The sequence below is a fragment of the Agelaius tricolor genome, unplaced genomic scaffold (assembly GCF_023055355.1).
Source record: "Agelaius tricolor isolate 1412-34295 unplaced genomic scaffold, bAgeTri1.0.p SCAF_57, whole genome shotgun sequence".
In the NCBI taxonomy this organism is placed as follows: domain Eukaryota; kingdom Metazoa; phylum Chordata; class Aves; order Passeriformes; family Icteridae; genus Agelaius; species Agelaius tricolor.
In genome coordinates this window covers 1,816,115-1,835,273 of record NW_027269317.1, presented here as the reverse complement: position 1 = coordinate 1,835,273, position 19,159 = coordinate 1,816,115, and the positions used below count along the sequence as shown (strand labels likewise).

General features: G+C 58.0%; 1 protein-coding gene and 1 pseudogene across 1 annotated transcript in view; one reads left to right on the top strand and one right to left on the bottom strand.

Moving 5' to 3' along the window:
- The window catches only part of LOC139604915 (serine/threonine-protein kinase PAK 3-like), a 27,685-nt gene extending 8,526 nt beyond the window's left edge, over nucleotides 1–19,159 (top strand). The window contains 11 exon segments of the mRNA XM_071456235.1: nucleotides 8,914–9,026; nucleotides 11,357–12,044; nucleotides 12,236–12,299; nucleotides 12,961–13,009; nucleotides 14,050–14,159; nucleotides 14,917–15,034; nucleotides 15,427–15,526; nucleotides 15,945–16,141; nucleotides 17,050–17,187; nucleotides 18,673–18,798; nucleotides 18,840–19,159. Coding sequence (XP_071312336.1) covers nucleotides 8,914–9,026; nucleotides 11,357–12,044; nucleotides 12,236–12,299; nucleotides 12,961–13,009; nucleotides 14,050–14,159; nucleotides 14,917–15,034; nucleotides 15,427–15,526; nucleotides 15,945–16,141; nucleotides 17,050–17,187; nucleotides 18,673–18,798; nucleotides 18,840–19,088 — 1,952 coding nt within the window. The 3' untranslated portion in view covers nucleotides 19,089–19,159.
- LOC139604971 (H-2 class II histocompatibility antigen, I-E beta chain-like) lies at nucleotides 5,944–7,880 on the bottom strand (annotated as a pseudogene).

Here is a 19,159-nt window from a genome sequence, read left to right as displayed (position 1 = left end):
CACCTTGAGAGTGCAGCTCATTCAGCAGCTGAGCGAGGGACCAGGGGCTTGTAGATAAGGAAGTAACGGGCGAAACCACCAGCTTCAATACATGTTACTAATTAATATGGACTGCTGCTCACAGAAAGTCCCGCTACATTCCTGAACTTCCAGAAGAGCAAAGACTTAAGACAGCCGTGAATATCGGCTGTTCTACAAAAGTGGAGATGCACATTAACAAGGACATGCAGTTGGCAGATGTGGAAGTCTGAACCTTCCAAGTACCTCAGCCAGTGGGCAAAGGGAGAGGGAGATGAGGCCGGGAAAATGAGGATAAAAAGGAGGTTGCGAACTACAACAATGGCAGCGAGCGCACGGCAAATGCCCCACGGCCTCTCCCTCTGCTCAGCAATAAAGTCACTTGTACAGGACTCCTCTGTCTCCTCTGGGCACAGAAACCTCCGTCCACGTCAATTTCCCCGCACAGCCCCGGGCACGGGGCAGGCAGCCGCCTCTGTCCCAGCCACAGCAACCGGGCCGAGCCAGCGCTGCTCCGGCAGCGGCTCCTGCCGAGGCAGCGGCCGCAAGGAGACCGCGGGCAGCCGCTCCCGCAGCGCCCTCACGCCAGCGGCAACACGCGCCGGACACGGCACAACGAACCCGCCTGAGCCCCCTGCCGCCCCCGAGGCCCGCAGCGAGCCCCGAGCCCCCGCACAACCCAGCGCGGCTCCCACCTGCGCTGCGGCCGCCTCCCAGCTCCGCCGCCGCCTCACCGCGCTCCGGCCGCTCCCGCCGCTCCCGGGCCCGCACACACGCTCCGCCAATGGCGCCGCTGCCGAGCCACGGCCGCCCTCAGGCCGCCACCGGGGCCCTGCCCCGCCCCGATCCCACCAATCAGCGCGCCAGAACCGCGACGGACGGCACCGTCGCCCAATCGCAGCCAGGGGCGGGCTCTGCACATGGCACAGCCTCGCCCCGCGCTCTCAGGGTCCCCCGGGCTGCGTGAGGGCAGAGCCGGAGATGAGGAACAGCCCTGGAACGGGCTCGGGCCCGAGGGGATTGAGCTGAAAACACAAACAAACTTCTCCGCACCTCCCGCCACGGCTTTCCCGGCACTGCGGCTCCGGTGGCCCGGGCTCAGCGGGAAGCCCTGGAGCCTCACTTCTCCTACCCCTAATTAGGAGCAGCAGTGCATCGCTTTGATTTCCCCCAAAAAGGGAAAACTGCCCCAAATCCCTGTGGATGAGTGGGGGAGGGGAGAGATTTCTGACAGAAAACCCCAAAACCTCAGAGCAGGATAATGAGAAGTAAGTGAAGAGCCTTAAATCCAGCCTTCCCCCACGCCTCCCTCCTTCCAGCTGCACCTCCTACCCCGGCAGTGCCGGAGACAGGGAATGGGGCCGTGCTCACTTCATGCCCCGGGGCTTCTCCCTCTGCTCAGGGACAGGAGTCGTTCCCCTGCTGCACCCTGGGCTCTCTCCCACCGGAGACTTCTCCAGGAACTTCTCCAAGCTGAGTCCATCCCACGGGGCACAGCCCCCCTCCAAGTGCTGCAGCGTGGGTCACTGTGCCCCGGGGTCAGTCCTGCCAGGACAGGCTGCTCCAGCGGGGCCCCTCTGGCCACGGGGTCACAGCCTCCTCTCAGGCATCCCCGTGCTCCAGCGTGGCTGCTCCGGGGGCTGCAGGGGGATCTCTGCATCCCCATGGATCTGCAGGGGGATCTCTGCATCCCCATGGATCTGCGGGGGGATCTCTGCATCCCCATGGATCTACGGGGGGATCTCTGCATCCCCATGGATCTGCAGGGGGATCTCTGCATCTGGCACCGCCGTTTTTGGAGGCACCAGAAATAGGCTGAGCTCTGCCTGAAGCTCTTCTCACATTCCCCACACCCTTCCCGGCACAGGGACGGTTTTACCTCCTCATAGCTCCCCGGGCTGGGTTTGCAGCCCCTCCTCGTGTGGGATCTCTGGGGCTTTTCCTCCCCGTTGGATTCCTGCGCCGTGGAGCCGTTCCAAATGGCCTCTTCCACGAGGTTCTGTGGCAGGGATTTGTTCTCCCTGGTCTCTGTCCGCAGCTCAATGCCTGGGGGAGTAAGGACAAGGAGAGGAAGAGACAGGGAGAAGGGAAACGGAAAAGGCAGGAGGAGAGGAAGGAACAAGAAGGAACAAGTGAGGAAGGAGATGGGAAAGAAACGTGGATGGATGAAGGACAGAATGAGGAGAAGAAGGAGGGAGGACAAGGAGAAGATGGGATTTGCCTCCATGCCAGAGGGAAGGGGAAGGAGATCCCCCCAGTCCATCCCTGGCAGGATGGCGTTGGCAGTGAGGCTGTCCTGCAGCGATGCTGGGCTGGGAGATGGAGCAGCAGGGAGGGGAAAGGGGCAGTGATTCCTCCTGCCCTGCCTGGCTGTCCCAGTCTGGAGCGTCCTGGCGCTGCCGAGGCCCCTGGAGCGTCCGGCGCTCAGGAGCCCGGAGCTCACGGCTGCTTTATAAAGCTGACAAAGTCGGCAGGATGGGTCTGGGTATGATCTCAGCAAACTGGGTTTATTGGTACAGGAACAGGGGACAGAGCTGAACAGGGTCCAGGCACAAAGACAGGGTGCAAGCTGAGGGCACAGGGGGTTTTGATATGGGGTAGTGAGGGTGGAGCTGAGGGTCAGGGTCCAATGGATATGGGGGAAAATGGGGAAAAGGAGGGGTTAAGGGTCGGGACAGCTAATAGGGAAACAGGGACAGAGGAATGCAGTAAACTGGGGCCAATGGGGGGACAGAGAGGGAGAACATTCTAGGGACTAACCAGAGATGGGTAACAGGGGGTGAACTAGGGTAATTAGGCCAACGGGCCAATGGGGTAACAGAACTTTCCATAAATCAGCATGTGCCTGCAAAGATCTGTGGGAGAAGCAAGCTTCTCACCATAACCTTGAAATCTATTCTTCTTATTGGGGACCAGTCCTCCATGGGTGGGAGATTGAGACTCCCATGGGCCTCCACACCAGTGCATCTTCCTTTTCCTCGCAGCCTCCTTCTCCTCCATCCAGGCAAATTTTGGGATTGACAAATCCTGGCTTTGGGGGAAGAACATGGGGTGAGCACCTTGGGTTTTGTGAGAAATGAGCCTCACTCTTTAGAACTTTTGAAAGTTTAATAAGGAATAAGAAGGGACAAATCAGTAACAGCGCTGGGTGTTGGCAATGGCCAGAGGCACACCGGTTACTCACAGCAACTCTTCTTGTCTAGTTTCTCCATTGTATTGTTCAAATACATATTCATAATGATTGTACAGATTCAAACATTTCTTTGAACTCGTTTACATGTTCCAGGAATTCTTTAGGTTGGTTTGACCCCCAACTCGCCTTTTTAGATCACGTGCAGGAATCATGGATTGCTGTTTTGAGGGTTGTGTGTCACTGCCTCACAAGGGCCCCTGTTCTGTGGTTTCAGCAGGTGACAGTTATTGACAGTGGAAGGGTCAGTGGCAGGGGCCTCATCACATCCCTTCCTTAAATGTTATCTGACCATGCAGACGCTTTTAGCTATTTCCACAAGTACTTTAAAAGAACATTAGCTCTTTCAGAAATATCTCTGAGTTATTATTGTCAGTTAGTTACAAAAATAAAAGCATTAGTTATTATTTCACAACTACAGCTACTTCTGCAAAAGTTAACATTCTAATGCACAACACATGGCATCCACTTGAATATTTTGCAAAAGCCAAAACTATAATGTATGTTTTTCACACAGTCCACAAACTCAAATATCATCCATAAATGATGTTCTGAGGATATGAGCTACACAGGGGCCAGGGCATTGGCCACAAAAAGCTGACAAATTATACTGTAGCAAAAGCAGTGAAAAGTGATTACAAGCTGTACTCTATCAAAATTGTTGTGATTAAGAATAATTTGCAGAAGTCAATACATAATAGCAAAAGCCAACACTACCTAGTTATTTATAACAAACCCAGGGCAGGTTTTTCCCTTGCATGGAGCACCTGGGCCTTCCCCGGGCCCCTTCTGCCCTCCTGCAGAGCCGGTGGCATTTTCCAGCACACCCAGTTTGTAACCAAGAGCCGGGTGCAGCCGAGAAGGCTCCAAGCGCCTCCTTCCAGGCTGACTCTGCAGGTGCCGAGGCTGCTCTGGGCTCTGCCAGGGCTCTGCTGGGGCTCAGCTCTGGGCCAGGCTGGGCCCACTCTCCCCTCACATTGCTCCGGGCAGCTGAGTCACGGCGGGAGAGGGAAGGGACACGTCAGGGGAGTTGAGGTTTGAGAGAGTTTGTATTCGAAAAACTGCCATAACAAACAGGCTGTGCTAACTACCATAACTAACTAGCAGTGCTAACTACCATAACTAAATACCAGTGCTAACTACCATAACTAACTAGTTGTCCTAACCACTGTAACTGAAAGCTGTCCTTTGATGAGGGAGGGGTCGATGCCCGTGGATCCCGCCGTGCCCCGGTGCGGGATGAGCTCCGTGCCCCGCTCCAGGTCCAGCCCCCGTTGGAGGATCCACGCTGGATAATCCCGGGTGACCCCCAGGGTCAGAGCCCCCGCGTTGGGAACACACCTGGCTGGGGGCTCCACATCTTCCTGGCTCCCCGCGTGGACACCTCGGTGAAGGCCGGAGGATCTCTGCTGCTTCTCTGGTTTCTGCTCCTCTCTTCATCTCCCCATCCTCTTCCTCCCGCCTCTCCTCCCCCGGTTCAATGGCTCCTCCAGCTCCTCCTCGTTCCTCATCCCGCCTCCTTCCCCTCTTCTCTCTCGCGTCCCCCGCTCCTTCCACCTCCCCCTCCTACCGCTCCCCCCGGGCCCAGCCCCCACCCTTTGTCCCCCTCCCTTTGCCCAAATCCGTCCCATCACCGCCCCCCCCAAATCCCTCCCCATCGCCCCCCAATAAACGGCCCCGGGGCCAACTGGGAAGCTTTATTGGGAGCACTGGGAGCAGGCACTGGGCGGGGGCAGAGCGCCAGCGGGGCTGGGGGGAAACGGGACCCCCCCCAAAATCAGCGGAGCGGGATGGAGCGGGGGGGTCCCGGCCGGGCCCGAGCCCACGGGGAGGGGCTGCGGCCGCCGCCGGCTCAGGAGCTCTGTGGGCAGAGAAAAGGGGGTGACACCGGGCTGGGGGCCCCGGCGGGAGCGCACACGCTCCGCCACGGCCGGGACGCCACCCCCGGCACCCGCCCTGACCTTCTTGCGCACGTAAAAGCCGAGCCCCAGCGCCAGGAAGACGAAGCCCAAGACGAAGCCCCCGATGCCCGTCAGCATCTTGCTGCGGGCGGCGTCCGGCGGCATCTCTGGGGGGTCCGCAGGGCTCAGCACCCCCAAAACCTCTCACGGACACCCCCAGCCCCTCCCAGTGCCCTCCCTGTGGCCCCCAGCCCTGCCAGGACCCCCTGAAACCTCCCCGGGATCCCTTTTTGTCCTGGCCAGGAGCCACCAAAGCCCCTCCCATCCCTCTGAGGATCCCACAGCCCCCTCCCAGTTGCCCCCCAGCGCCCCAGGAGCCCCAAAGCCTCTCGCAGTCCCTTGGCAGCCCCAGCAGGACTCAGCCAGAGCCCTCCCAGTCTGTGCCCAGCACAACCGAGCTCATGGCGAGCCCCGCTTTGCCATGGCCGATCTCCTTCCAGCGCCTCCGGGCTCACTGCGATCCCTCCCAGTCACACCCAGCGCCCCCAAACTCCCTCCCAGTCACTCCCAGCACCCCCAAACTCCCTCCCAGTCACACCCAGAACCCCCAAAGTCCCTCCCAGTCACACCCAGAACCCCCAGACTCCCTCCCAGTGCCCACCAGGACCCCCCAACCCCATCCCACCCTCCCCAGCATCCCCCAAACCCCTTCCCAGCCCTTCCCCAGCCCCCAGCCCCTCTCCCAGTCCCAGCCCGGCTCTCTCCAGCTCCCTCCCAGTGGCTCCCAGCACAGCCCAGTGGCTCTGCCAGCGCCCCCAGGGGCTCCCCCATACCTCAGTGCCGGCTCAGGGGCTGCTCCAGGCTGACGTGCTCCACCTGGCAGCTGTAGGTGAGCCCGCGCCGGGGCGGGGTTTCCAGCAGCACCAGCAGCTGGTAGGTCCAGTCCCCGTTGGGGACCACGTCGGTGGCCACCACGTGCTCCGAGAGCTCCTGCTGGCCCTGGAACCACCTCACCTGGATGGCAGCAGGGTAGAAATCCATCACGGAGCAGAGCAGGCGGCCGGGGCCGGGCTGGGAGCTCGAGGGGGGCACCAGCGAGATGGACACGCTGGGGGGCACTGGGAGAGAGAGAGAGAGAGAGAGAGCGGGGACGCACTGGGATCAGCTGGGGGGCACTGGGAGAGAGAGGGGAGGGCTGGGCTGGGGAGGGACTGGGAATGGACTGGGAAGGACTGGGAATGGAATGGGGATGGACTGGGATGGATTGGGTGGCACTGAGAGAGGGTAGTAGGGGATGGGGGGGCCGTGGGAGAGAAGGAGTGAACTGGGAATGGACTGGGAATTGATTTGGAGGGGGTGGGTGGGACTGGGAAGGACTGGGAGTAACTGGAAACGCACTGGGAATTGACTGGGAGGAACTTGGGTGGCTTGGAGGAAATAGGAGGAAATGAGGGCCCCAGGGATTGAGGATGGTGCTGTGGGAATTAAATGGGAATAAGTGAGAAGGACTGAGAAGGCACTGGGAGGGATCTGGGAATGGACTGGGAGGGACTGGGATGGAACCGGGAATGAAGTGCGCGGCACTGGGAGGCCGAGTCCAGCGCGGGGCACTCGGCGCTGCGGGTCTGCCTGGCAACAGATGAGTCATCAGAGAAACGCGCTCTGATTGGCTGAGTAGCGTCAGTTGTACGCGTCGCTGAAATGGACGCGCGGGCGGGCACTGGGATGGACTGGGGGGGGTCACTGAGGGGGACAACGGGCGCTGGGGATGGGCCCAAGGAGGGCTGAGGGCTCTGGGGCAATTCCCAGGGAGGTTTTGAGCGGCTCCAGGGTCACTGGTAGGGCAGGGCCCGAGGGGACAGGCTCCGCCCCGCGCTCACCTCGGCGCTCCGTGATGAACGGGGTGGTCATTTCGTAGTTGGCCGGCAGTACGTGTCCACTTGACCGCGTTTGTACTCCATCCATTCCGGGTGGCTGTTCAAGTACCTGGCGTTCCTTTCCCCAGGGGGGGTGAACCCCACGTAGTGCCCCACATCGCTGTCGAACATCGTGTACTGCAGCCGGTTGTAGATGCGCCTCTCCACGAACTTCACCTTCTCCGTGCCGTTAATGAAGTGGCACTTGCAGAAAAACAACAGCTGGAACACCCCTGTGAGTGTCCATGACACAGGTCAGTGGTGCCTCCCCAGCACTCCCCAGCAGCACCCCCGGAGCTGCGGGGGCCACCCTGGATCCCCACGCCGCACCCCCTGTGCCCCACGGCCGCCACGGGACCCTCCTGCCCGCGCTGCCGCTTCCTCTTTGCCGCCCTTCTCCCATTTCCCCTTCCACATCCTCTCCCCTCCCACCTCCGGCCGATCCCCAAATCACTTTTAGGGGCCCATTCCCCACATTTTCCCACAAATCCCCCAATCCCCAGCCCCCTCAGGCTCAGTTTGGGGGTCCCTCCCTCCGCTTTTCCCCCGTACCCCACCCTCTCCCACCCCTCCCTCCCCTCCCCCCACCCCTCAGCCCCTCCCGCTCTCCCTTTGGGGGGTCCCCTCCTCCCCCCCCTCCATTCCGGGCTCCCCCCTTCGCCCCCTTTTCCCCCTTCTCCCCCCCTGTCCCAGCACCTCCCGACCCCCGCTCACCCGAGAGCTCCGCGCCCGCAGCCGCGGGGGCTCCCAGCACCACCAGTGCCACCAGTAGGGCCCCAGCTGCCGCCCCTCGCCCCATGGCCGGGGCCGGGCAGGGAGCAGCAGCCCCAAAGCAGCCGCGCTGCGCTGGGAGCACCCGTCCGGAGCAGGGCGGGCTCGACAGCGCCGCGCGCTCTCATTGGCTGCCGCCACTTTTGGGCAGCGATCGGCCACGGGCTCTGCCCGGCAACCGATGACGCAATACAACGCCCCGAGATCTCATTGGCTGCAACGCCTCCTGCCTGCGCTGCCATTGGCTGAGGCCTTTCCGGGCCGCTGCAGCCTCGGGCTGGGGGTTTTTTGGGGAGGGGGAACCTTGGGGCGCTGGGCAGGTGGGAGCTCAGGTGAGCCCAGCAATGCGTGCCCAGGGGCGCGGGATCTCAGCGGTGCCCGTGGCGAGCGGTGACGCTGGCCCGATGCCAGGCACCCCCAGAGCCGCTCTGTCCCTGCCCCCGCAGCTGCACAGGGACAGAAAATGGAACCGAGGGTTCCTGGCTGGGGACAAGGACCAGGAGAGATCCCTCAGCAAATCCGGCACGGGTACAACAGAGCCGGCCTGGGCACACGGAGGGAATTTATTACCAACCAAATCACAGCAGCACAAGGAGAAGGGAAAGAAATCTCTCCAACACCTTCCCCCATCCCAACACGGATCACCCAGAACAGGGGTCACCAGGGCTCTGCCCAACGGGGGTCACTGGGGATCATCCAGCGCGGATCCTCCCATGGGGGATGGAGCTGCAGCAGCGCACGAAGCTCTTCCCACACTCGGGACACTCGCAGGGTCTCTCCCTGGTCTGGAAGGTCTTGTGAGTGATGACCTCTGAATTTCACCTGAAGCTCTTCTGACATTCCAAGCACTCCTAGGGCTGTTCCCCAGTGTGGATCTTGTGGTGCTTGGTGAGGCCGGAGGTCCCACTGAAGCTCTTCCCACATTCCCCACACTCCCAGGGCCTCTCCCCAGGGTGGATGTTCAGGTGTTCCATCAGGGTGGAGCTGTAGCTGAAACCCTTCCCACATTCCAAGCACTTGTGGGGCTTCTCCCTGCCATGAGGCTTCTCCACCAGCTCTGAGCTCGGGCTGGATCTCCGGCCGCCTTCCTGGCTCAGGGGGGCTCTTTCCTCCTCACACCTCCCTGGGCTGGGTTTGCAGCCCCTCCTCGTGAGGGATCTCTGGGCCTTTTCCTCCTCCTCCATCTGGCCACAGCTTGGGAATGACAGATCCTGGTTTGGGGAAACCAAGGTGGGAGCGCCTTGGAGTAGAGGCCCCTCCTGGCCAGGTCCATCTCTAGAACTCAGCAGGAGTCTTGTGTCCATGAAAATCTCCACACATCAAGATTCAGCTGAAAAAACTCTCCCAGGAGTTCCCTATCACTGATCTCTCCACTTTTGGGGTTCCAGAGGTTTCCTTTCCTTGGGATCATGGGGGTCCAATGGTTCCAGGGGTTCTCCATTCTCCGCCGTCCTGCTTAGGGATGATCCAGGGGCTTCTGGGGTCCATGGGGTCCCTTCTCCCCTGATGCTCTGCTCTGAGATCCCAGGGATCCCAGGGGTCCCTCCTCTCCAGGCTCCCCCCCTTTCCAGTCTGCCTGGGTCCCCCAGCTCTGGGATCTCCCCCCTCTGCTCTCCCCACTCTGGGGGTCCCAGGGGTTCCCCTCCTCTGCTCTCCCGGGGGTCCCCAGGACCAATGTCCTCCCCTGCCCATACTGGGCAATGGCCACGTGGGCCCCCAAAGATCCCCCCAAGGGGCTCAGCTTTGGGCTCCTGCAAGATCCAAACCTACACACACAGAGAAAACAAAACCTCCCAGAGACACCAGATGATATTTGGGGTCAATTCCACAATCTGCGAGCTCCACACACATCCCAATAAAAAACCCTCTCAGGGACCCCCCGATAGATTTGGGACAACCTCCCCCTCCCCGCTCACCTGCAGGACGAGGTGGGGGCGATGGTCCCGCGGCTGCGGCCACAGGGGGCACTGGAACCTCCTGTTCCTCCTGTTCCTGCTCCTGCTCCTCCTCTTCCTGTTCCCCCTTTTCCTCTCTCCCTCCTCCTCCTCCTCCTTCCTAATCCCACCTCCTCCCCAGTTCCTGCCTTCTGTGTATTTAGAGTGGAGACCCTTGCTTGTTTTTAGAACTAGAACAAAGATCCCAGATGGAACAAGGCTTGCTGCTTTTAGTCAGAACTATCAGTGACTAAAGGTCACGTTTCCTTTGCTTTGGTCCTGTCCTTGTTCTCCTCAGTGTTCAGGCTGGGCTATGGGGTGTCCTTGTTTGCTGCATTTTCCCAGTTCCTCTTGCATCCTTTGGGCCATGGGCTGTGCCCTGGGAGGGCTCTTTGTGCTCCTTTGTGACACAGGAGAACCTTCCAGGCGGTTTCTGCGTGAGCTGCTGCTGGGATGTCACAGGAACAGCGCCACGTCCCCGTGGTGTTCCCGTTGCTGTGGGACACGGAGGCCTCAGTGCCCAGAGTGGCTCTGGGCTCACTGCCGGAGGATCCTCCTGCCCGAGGCATTCTCAGCAGCCAGCCCAGCCCTGTCCTTCTGTGCTTGCAGGGCTACAGGCTGCAGGCGTGTGCAGCGCAGCCAAAATGATCCAGCACGTGGCTGCTGCAGTTTGCACTCTGTACTCTGTGGCTTATTCAGGGTATTTTTTAACCCACTTGGCACGTAAGTTGAGGTTTTCCCTCGGTGCAGCATCTGTGGCTTTGGGCTTGCTGTGTGCTTTCTGTTCTTCCTCTGGAGCTGAGTTGATTTTGGAACCAAATGGCCATGAAAACACCATTGCTTTGGGAGAGCTCCTGCCAGCAGCTGCAGCTGAAAAAGGGGGTGTCTGCAGCCAGCGGGGCATGCACAGCATCTGCAATGAGCCCTGGGGGGTTCTGTTCCCTCAAGCAGGGAGTCTGTGCCAGCAGAGCCTGGAACTCCCTCCCTTTGCTGCTCCAGCCAAGAACTGACCCAGCCCAGTATTTTGTGCTGTTCTCTTGATTGCTGTGGGAAGGGACTGTGGCTCCTGGAGAGATGCTGTGAGAGCAAAATGCTCTCTCGGGGTTGCCTTGCTCCGTGGCATTTCCCAGCACTGGCAGTTTTTCTCCTAACAGCATCTGGTTCATGTTCCCTCTCCCATTGCAGGGCACCTCATGTCTGGATTCTGAGCAGCTCCTCCTTCGGTGAGTGGGAAAGGCACCTTTGGTGTTTGGAATTGTGCAGCAAGTTGTGAGCTCGGCATGTGGCAGTCGAGGGCCAGCCTGGGAGGCTGAAGGAAAGTTCCTGTCAGTGTCTTTGCAGCAGCAGCAGCAGCAAAGGGATCTCTGGCAGTTTTCTCCTTTTCTGCTGAAGAGTTTTTGAAGAGCTGCAGGTCTGGTTTTGCAGGCAGAGGATTGCTTGCTGGCTTGAGCCATGGTGGAATATCGAATTCCCAACAATAAGTGGCAATGTCGACTTTAGCCCATTGTTAGTTGGAACAGCTCCAAACCCCATTTCTGCTTAGTGCAGCTGGATGTGCAGCTGAGGATAAATAAGGTGATAACTGAGATAGAACTTCCCATCCCTCACGCTGCCGTCTGTCCACAGGGCACAAAAGCAGCACCAGCACCTCCTGGGGCTCCCTCTGCTTCCAAAGAGGAGGCCCAAGAGGAGGAAGACAGCAGTGAGCTTCCCGCTGCTCTGGGAGACGATGGTGAACTTCCCTCAGTGCCGGGAGATGACAGTGAACTTCCCGCTGCTTTGGGAGACGAGGGAGAACATCCCGCGGGGTGGGAATGCAACGGCGAGGCTGCCGCGGGGTGGGACAAGGACAGGGGACATCTCCCGGCCTGGGACGAGGACGGTGGATGTCCCCTGGTGTGGGACCAGAATGGCCAAGCCCCCACAGAGTGGGATGAGGATGGAGGACATCTCCCGGTGTGGGATGAGGATGGAGGACATCTCCCGGTGTGGGATGAGGATGGAGCACATCCTGTGGCTTGGGAAGAGGAGAGTGAACATCCCCCAGTGTGGGAAGTGGACAGCGAACATCCCCTGGCTTGGAAAGATGATGGCGAACCTGCAGCGTTTTGGGAAGAGGATGGAGAAGCTGCAGCATTTTGGGAAGAGGATGGAGAAGCTCCCTCTGCTTGGGAAGAGGACAATGAACCTCCCTCCGCTGTGGGATCCTGGGCTGAACATTCTGACAGCAGCACAGCAGGGCAGCCAGAGGGGAGAGGGGAGTGGTGCCTGATGCAGCTGAGTACGTCTGCTCTGTTCCTGGGTGCCCGAGCAGGTGCTGTGTGTGTATCTGGGCATCAGCTGCACCCAGTGTTGCTCTGCAGCTGAATGTCACCGAGCCATTTATTGTCCTTCCCCGGCTGACACCAAGGGGCTCACGGCCCCAGGGAGTGGGGCTGGTTGTGGCTCTGCTGCAAGGCAGGGTCTCACTCTGGGAGGGAGCGTCTTCCACGTGGTTTCTTTCAGGGAACACCATGAGCAAGGCGGAGCCTGCCGAGAAATACCTGGAAGTGGAGCAGATTGGCCAAGGGTAAGTGCACGACAGCTGCTGCTGCACAAGCAGGGCCGGGTGTTGTGCTGGTGCAGGATCAAGTGAGAAGTCAGGAGAGCTCCAAGCACCTCCAGACACTGGGCTACCATCCTGCTGTCTCTCAGTCCTGATCAGAATTGATAACTGTGGTCAGAAGGTGCCGTCAAAGGCCCCTGAGCCTGGCAGTGTCCTGCCTGCAGCAAGGAGCAGGACCTGGAAGATCTTCTCTTCTTCTCATAGGTAGCAGACCCCATTCATTCAGTAACAGACACAGAGCTGATGCACTCTGGGGGAAAATGCATCACCTGCCTGATGGCAGGGCCCTTGTGGAACCTGCAGGTCTTAGGCAGGAAATGGAAAAGGATGAAATGCATTCTTTGCCAGGTCTTTAGACACCCATTTCTCACCTCAGGTTTTCAACTAAAGCAATTCAGGGTGGACATTGGGATCTGCTCCAGCCCAATTCCTTGGTGTTGGGTCTCAGTTTTCTCCTGCACACCTTGCATGGCAGAGGGCTGGTGGCTGCTGTGCTGTTGTTGGAAGGGTCGATGCACCCAGGTGTTTGTGAACGCTGCAGGCAGCAGAGATCTCCTGTCTGGGCTGGCTTTCCCTGCCAGGGCCTAAAGCGCTGCTTCTTTCTTCTCTGCTGTTTTGTCTCCAGGGCATTCGGAGCCGTTTATAAAGGACTCGACAGGGCCACTGGAGGAGAGGTCAGTGCCAACACGCCCAGCACGTCTGGCAGCTCTCCAGGGCTTTCCCCTCTGCTGGGAGCTGTGGCTGCAGCTTTGGGGGCCAGCAGAGCTTTCCTGCCCAGGCTGCTCCTCTGAAGGCAGAGCAGTGTCAGCCTGCAGAGCACAGCTGGGACAGACTTGGTCCTTCTGAAGCGCCAAAGGAATGCAAGGAGGGCAGCGGTGTCTGTCAGAGCAGGACACGCTGGCTTGGCCTTCATATCTAAAAGTGTGAATGCATCAGCTGCTGGAGACTGAGGCCCAATTGATCTTCATCCCGGCCTCAGACAGGAACATTATTTAGCTCTTATTAGCTAAACTATAACACTATTATTTCCATCCTGCCTTTCATTTTCAAAGGATACCTCAAGGCCTGATTAGGGAGAGATCCTGCTTGGGCTCAGTTTGGGGTTTTAGTCCTACATCAGCTGTTCACAGAGAGAGAGGGAGAGAAATGAGGAGATGGATGTCCAGAGCAAAGCTCTCTCCTAAAGCCTGCAGTTGTGTTTGGGTCTGGTGTCAGTGACAGCCTGTGACAGGGATCACCTGAGCAATGGGTGTGCGTGTCTGCTTTGTTGTGCAATCCCAAACAGAGCAGCTGGATCTGAAATCATGACCAAATCCCATAGAATTGCTAAAGGGTTCCTGGCTGTTTTGCTCTGTTTTCACAGAACCAGAATTACCTCCTGCTTGCAAAATGGGTTTGAATAATAATAATGAGCGTGTTGAGGCCATTTGAGAAGACTGTAGGTGCAGAGAATGTTGTTAGAGCTTTGAGGCTGACAGCTGAGGGACCATTTCTGCAGAGCTTGCAAGGCCAAATGTCCCTGGCCATGTGTCCTGTAAGCAGCCCCCAGCTGGCAGAGCAATGGGCTGTGGGAATGGCCCTTGCTGAGCTCTGGTGTCCCATCCCAAGGCAGTTTGGCACAGCCCGGCTCCGTCGCTCCACAAAGACTCGCTCCGTGTTTGCTGTGGCCTCCTGCCACAGACTCCTCCAGTTCAAGGCTGCAATGTCCCTTCAGGTGGCCATCAAGAAAATGAGTCTCAGAGGGCAGAACAGGGAACGAGCTGTGAATGAGATCCTGCTCCTGAAGGACAAGAAGAGCCCCAACATTGTCAACTCTTTGGACAGGTGAGTGATTCAGCTCTGATCCCGAGCCTGGGCCCTGCGTTAACCTTTCCTGGCATCCAGAGTCTGTAGCCTGTTTTGAAAATGCCTGACCCAGCCACATCTTCCCAAACCAACAGCCTGGCAGTTCACTCCCTCCATGTGCTTTTGTTGCTTTGCTTTGGTTTTTCCTTCAAGTTGACCCCGTTTGCTGTGTCTCCCAACAAGTGCTGATAAACCACAGCAGAAATTATTTCCCTTGGCTTCTTCTTCCCAGCCCTTTTCCATTGCTACAGTTGCCAGGAAGATCGGGTTCTTGTTCCCAGAAATGCCTCATTTGCCCATTTTTCACTGGCCTTGCCTGTTTCTGAAGGGACTTTCTGAAAGGTTTTCTGACTGCTTTTGTACCAAGTGCTGCACGGCCTCCTCCCCTGGATAACCCTGGCAGTTGTGTTGCCTTGTTCTGGAGGGAATGGTGGAACTGATGAGTTCAGAAGCTGAACCAGCTGGGGCCAAGGGTTGTGGTTCCACATTGATCTGGGCTGTTGCTAAACTGCATTTTTCACCTGCTTGCCATCTAAGGCCTCTCCTTTCTCGCAGGTGTCTCCTTCCCCTTTAGACTGTGCAGATTCCAAGGGCTGTGCAGCCTGGCAGGAATGTCTCTCCATCTGATTCTGTCCTCACTGACAAGTGACCTGGAAACAAAGCTCCACTCCAGGCTTTTCCATGGGGGAATTGAGCTCTGCACTTTCATCTCCATGCCATTGCTTTCCTCTTCCAGCTTCCTTGTTGATGGAGATCTCTGGCTGGTGATGGAATACATGAATGGAGGAACTTTGCGGGACGTTGTCAGACAGACACGCATGGCTGAAGGAGAGATGGCAGCTGTCAGTCGGGAGGTGAGGGATCCTGCTTGTCACTCCCATGGCTGGGACACGATGGTCCTTCCAAACAGGGTGTGAGAACAGGAGTGGCTCCATGCTCAGGGCTTTGTTTCTGAGTTGTTTTCATGAGCTGGAGAAGAAAGAGCCTCTGCAGTGAACGGCGTCCAGCATCACTGCACTTCTACTCTGTTCTTGTTCTCTCTCCTGCTGTTGTGGTACTCTCTGTGTGGTTTGGATTTGATTTGCTGTTCTCAGCTTTGCCTTGAGCCCTTTGCCTGGAGCTTGTGTGCACTGCACTCCTGGCCTGTCACAGCAAAGCTGCTGCTGGCAGAATTCTGAGCTGTCCTTTCTGGTGTGATATATTCTGGCCATTGGTTTTTGCCCTCATGTTTCTTGTTCTCTCTCAGTGTCTGCAGGGCCTGGATTTCCTCCATTCCAACCGGGTGATCCACAGGGATCTGCAGAGCTCCAACATCCTCCTGGGCATGGACGGCTCTGTCAGGCTGGGTGGGTGTTCCTGGCCAGGCACGGCGCTCCCGGGCTGCGGGGCTGGGGCTGCTTCCCAGGGAGGGCCAGAGCCCCACAAGGGCTGCTGGGGGCACTGCCCGGCCCCTGCTGCCAGCTGAGAGCGGCTGCCCCTGCAGAGAGCTCAGGAGAGGAGCAGGGGGCCAGCAGTGCCTTTGCTCTGGCCATGGCCCTTCCAGAGGGCCAGCAGTGGGAATCTAAAGCTCCAAGGGAATCAGTAAAAGCCACTGCAGGAAAGCTGATGGTTTCCTGAAGGGCCCAGTTCCATCTTTCCTTGGCTACAGCCCTGAGGACATTTCCAGCTGACTTCACTACTGCACTCTCAGACTGAGCGTGGGGAATCTCTGTGCTTGGTTTCCTCATTGCAGCTGCCTTTGACAGGGTTTGTTTCTGTCCTCAGCTGATTTTGGCCTCTGCGCTCAGCTCAGCCCTGAGCAGGACCAGCGCAGCTCCATGGTGAGCACTGCTCACTGGATGGCCCCAGAAGTTGTGACCAGATCTCCCTATGGCCCCAAGGTGAACATCTGGTCCTTCGGCATTGTGACCATCGAGATGGTGGAAGGAGAACCTCCTTACTTCAGGGAAACGGCGGCCATGGTAAGAGGCAAATTCTCCAGGGGCTGCAGAGGCTGCGAGCACAGGGGGACCCTGCACTGGGAGCAGCAGCTGGAGGTTTCTGCACATGGGAAGGGAATTCCCAGAGCACTCCAGCCTCAACACAGACGAATATTCCGCAATCTCCAGCAACAATTTGCTTTGGGATTTACGTTGTTGCAGCTCTTCTGGCTGTGAGGATGACCTGCAAATGTGAAGCAAATGCATCAGCTCTAATGTTACCTTGGAAGAAAACCCCACACCAACCCCACATTCCTCCCCCAAACCCAACAAGTTTTCTGCAGGAGTTTCTAAAAGAGGTTTTGCGAGATGATTTCCCCCTGATTCTTCTCACTGGGAAACTTGTTGAAAACATGAAGATGATTGTTTAACATCCCCATAGTCCAACACATTTCTTTCCTAGTCCAAGCTACTTTCTCCATGTCACCAAGCCTGAGCTTTCAGCATCACAAACCTCCTGTTTCTTGCCTGGCAGTTTCTGGGATGGGGCATCAGGAATGCATTTACTTGAGTGTCAGTGGCACTGCAGAGATGCACTTGATGGAAGAATCCTCTGAAATAACACAGGCAGACCACACTGACTCTGGAAAATGGCCTGTAAAGCTGGTGTCCATATTTGGAGAAGCAAAATGGGCTATTTCTGATGGAGGTTCCTACTAACAGAGTCAGCCAATGAAGCTGTCTCTCAAAGCGAGATCATTTGGATGTTGCAGTGGCTGTGGCAGCCGCAGGGTTTGGGTTTTTTGCTTGGCATAGCAAAATGAGCTCTGAGCAGCATCTCTGGCAGGGAGGAAAGTGGCCCTGGAGCTGGGGCTGAGGCCCCGGGGTGGATGTGAGCCCGTGTGGGTGTGAAGGGAGCTGGCAGAGCGCTGAGTTTGCTTTCCCTGCAGGCTCGCGCTCTGATCCGGCAGAACGGGACCCCGCAGCTGCAGGAGCCCCGGCGCCTGTCGGCTCTGCTGCGGGACTGCCTTGAGTGCAGCCTGGAGCCGGACGAGGAGCGGCGCTGGGCTGCCCAGGAGCTGCTGCAGGTGAGAGCCAAGGGCTGCAGGGGAAGCAGCAGCGTCAGGGAGGGGTTTTCTTGTGGGGCCCCCTCCGATAGTCTCCAGTCTCGCTGCGTTCCACGCGCAGAGCGAGCAGAATCCTCGCCCGCTGTGGCCTGGCAGGCTCCTTTCGAGCTCATCTGGACCTGGTGCCCCACAGCGAGCAGGGACATCTTCAAGAATTCCTGGAACATGTAAATGAGTTCAAAGAAATGTTTGAATATGTACAATCATTATGAATATGTATTTGAACAATACAATGGAGAAACTAGACAAGAAGAGTTGCTGTGGTTAACCAGTGTGCCTCTGGCCATTGCCAACACCCAGCGCTGTTACTGATTTGTCCTTTATTATTCCTTATTAAACTTTCAAAAATTCTAAAGAGTGGGGCTCATTTCTCACAAAACCCAAGGTGCTCACCCCTTGTTCTTCCCCCAAAGCCAGGATTGGTCAATCCTAAACTTTGTCTGGACGGAGGAGAAGGAGGCTGCGAGGAAAAGGAAGATGCACTGGTGTGGAGGCCCATGGGAGTCTCAATCTCCCACCCGTGGAGGACTGGTCCCCAATAGGAAGAATAGATTTCAAGGTTATGGTGAGAAGCTTGCTTCTCCCACAGATCTTTGCAGGCACATGCTGATTTATGGAAAGTTATGTTACCCCATTGGCCCGTTGGCCTAATTACCCTAGTTCACCCCCTATTACCCATCTCTGGTTAGTCCCTAGAATGTTCTCCCTCTCTGTCCCCCCATTGGCCCCAGTTTACTGCATTCCTCTGCCCCTGTTTCCCTATTAGCTGTCCCGACCCTTAACCCCTCCTTTGCCCCATTTTCCCCCATATCCATTGGACCCTGACCCTCAGCTCCACCCTCACTACCCCATATAAAAACCCCCCTGTGCCCTCAGCTTGCTCCCTGTCTTTGTCCCTGGACCCTGTTCAGCTCTGTCCCCTGTTCCTGTACCAATAAACCCAGTTTGCTGAGATCATACCCAGACCCATCCTGCCGACTTTGTCAGCTTTATAAAGCAGCCGTGAGCTCCGGGCTCCTGAGTGCCGGACGCTCCAAGGGCCTCGGCAGCGCCAGGACGCTCCAGACTGGGACAGCCAGGCAGGGCAGGAGGAATCACTGCCCCTTTCCCCTCCCTGCTGCTCCATCTCCCAGCCCAGCATCGCTGCAGGACAGCCTCACTGCCAACGCCATCCTGCCAGGGATGGACTGGGGGGATCTCCTTCCCCTTCCCTCTGGCATGGAGGCAAATCCCATCTTCTCCTTGTCCTCCCTCCTTCTTCTCCTCATTCTGTCCTTCATCCATCCACGTTCCTTTCCCATCTCCTTCCTCACTTGTTCCTTCTTGTTCCTTCCTCTCCTCCTGACTTTTCCTTTTCCCTTCTCCCTGTCTCTTCCTCTCCTTGTCCTTCCTCCCCCAGGCATTGAGCTGCAGACAGAGACCAGGGAGAACAAATCCCTGCCACAGAACCTCGTGGAAGAGGCCATTTGGAACGGCTCCACGGCGCAGGAATCCAACGGGGAGGAAAAGCTCCAGAGATCCCACACGAGGAGGGGCTGCAAACCCAGCCTGGAGAGCTGAGAGGAGGTAAAAGTCTCCCTGTGCTGGGAAGGGTGTGGGGAATGTGAGAAGAGCTTCAGGCAGAGCTCAGCCTATTCCTGGCTCCTCCAAAAACGGCAGTACCAGATGCAGAGATCCCCCGGCAGATCAATGGGAATGCAGAGATCCCCCTGCAGATCCATGGGGATGCAGAGATCCCCCTGCAGCCCCCGGAGCAGCCACGCTGGAGCACGGGGATGCCTGAGAGGAGGCTGTGCCCCCGTGGCCAGAGGGGCCCCGCTGGAGCAGCCTGTCCTGGCAGGACTGACCCCGGGGCACAGTGACCCACGCTGCAGCACTTGGAGGGGGGCTGTGCCCCGTGGGATGGACTCAGCTTGGAGAAGTTCCTGGAGAA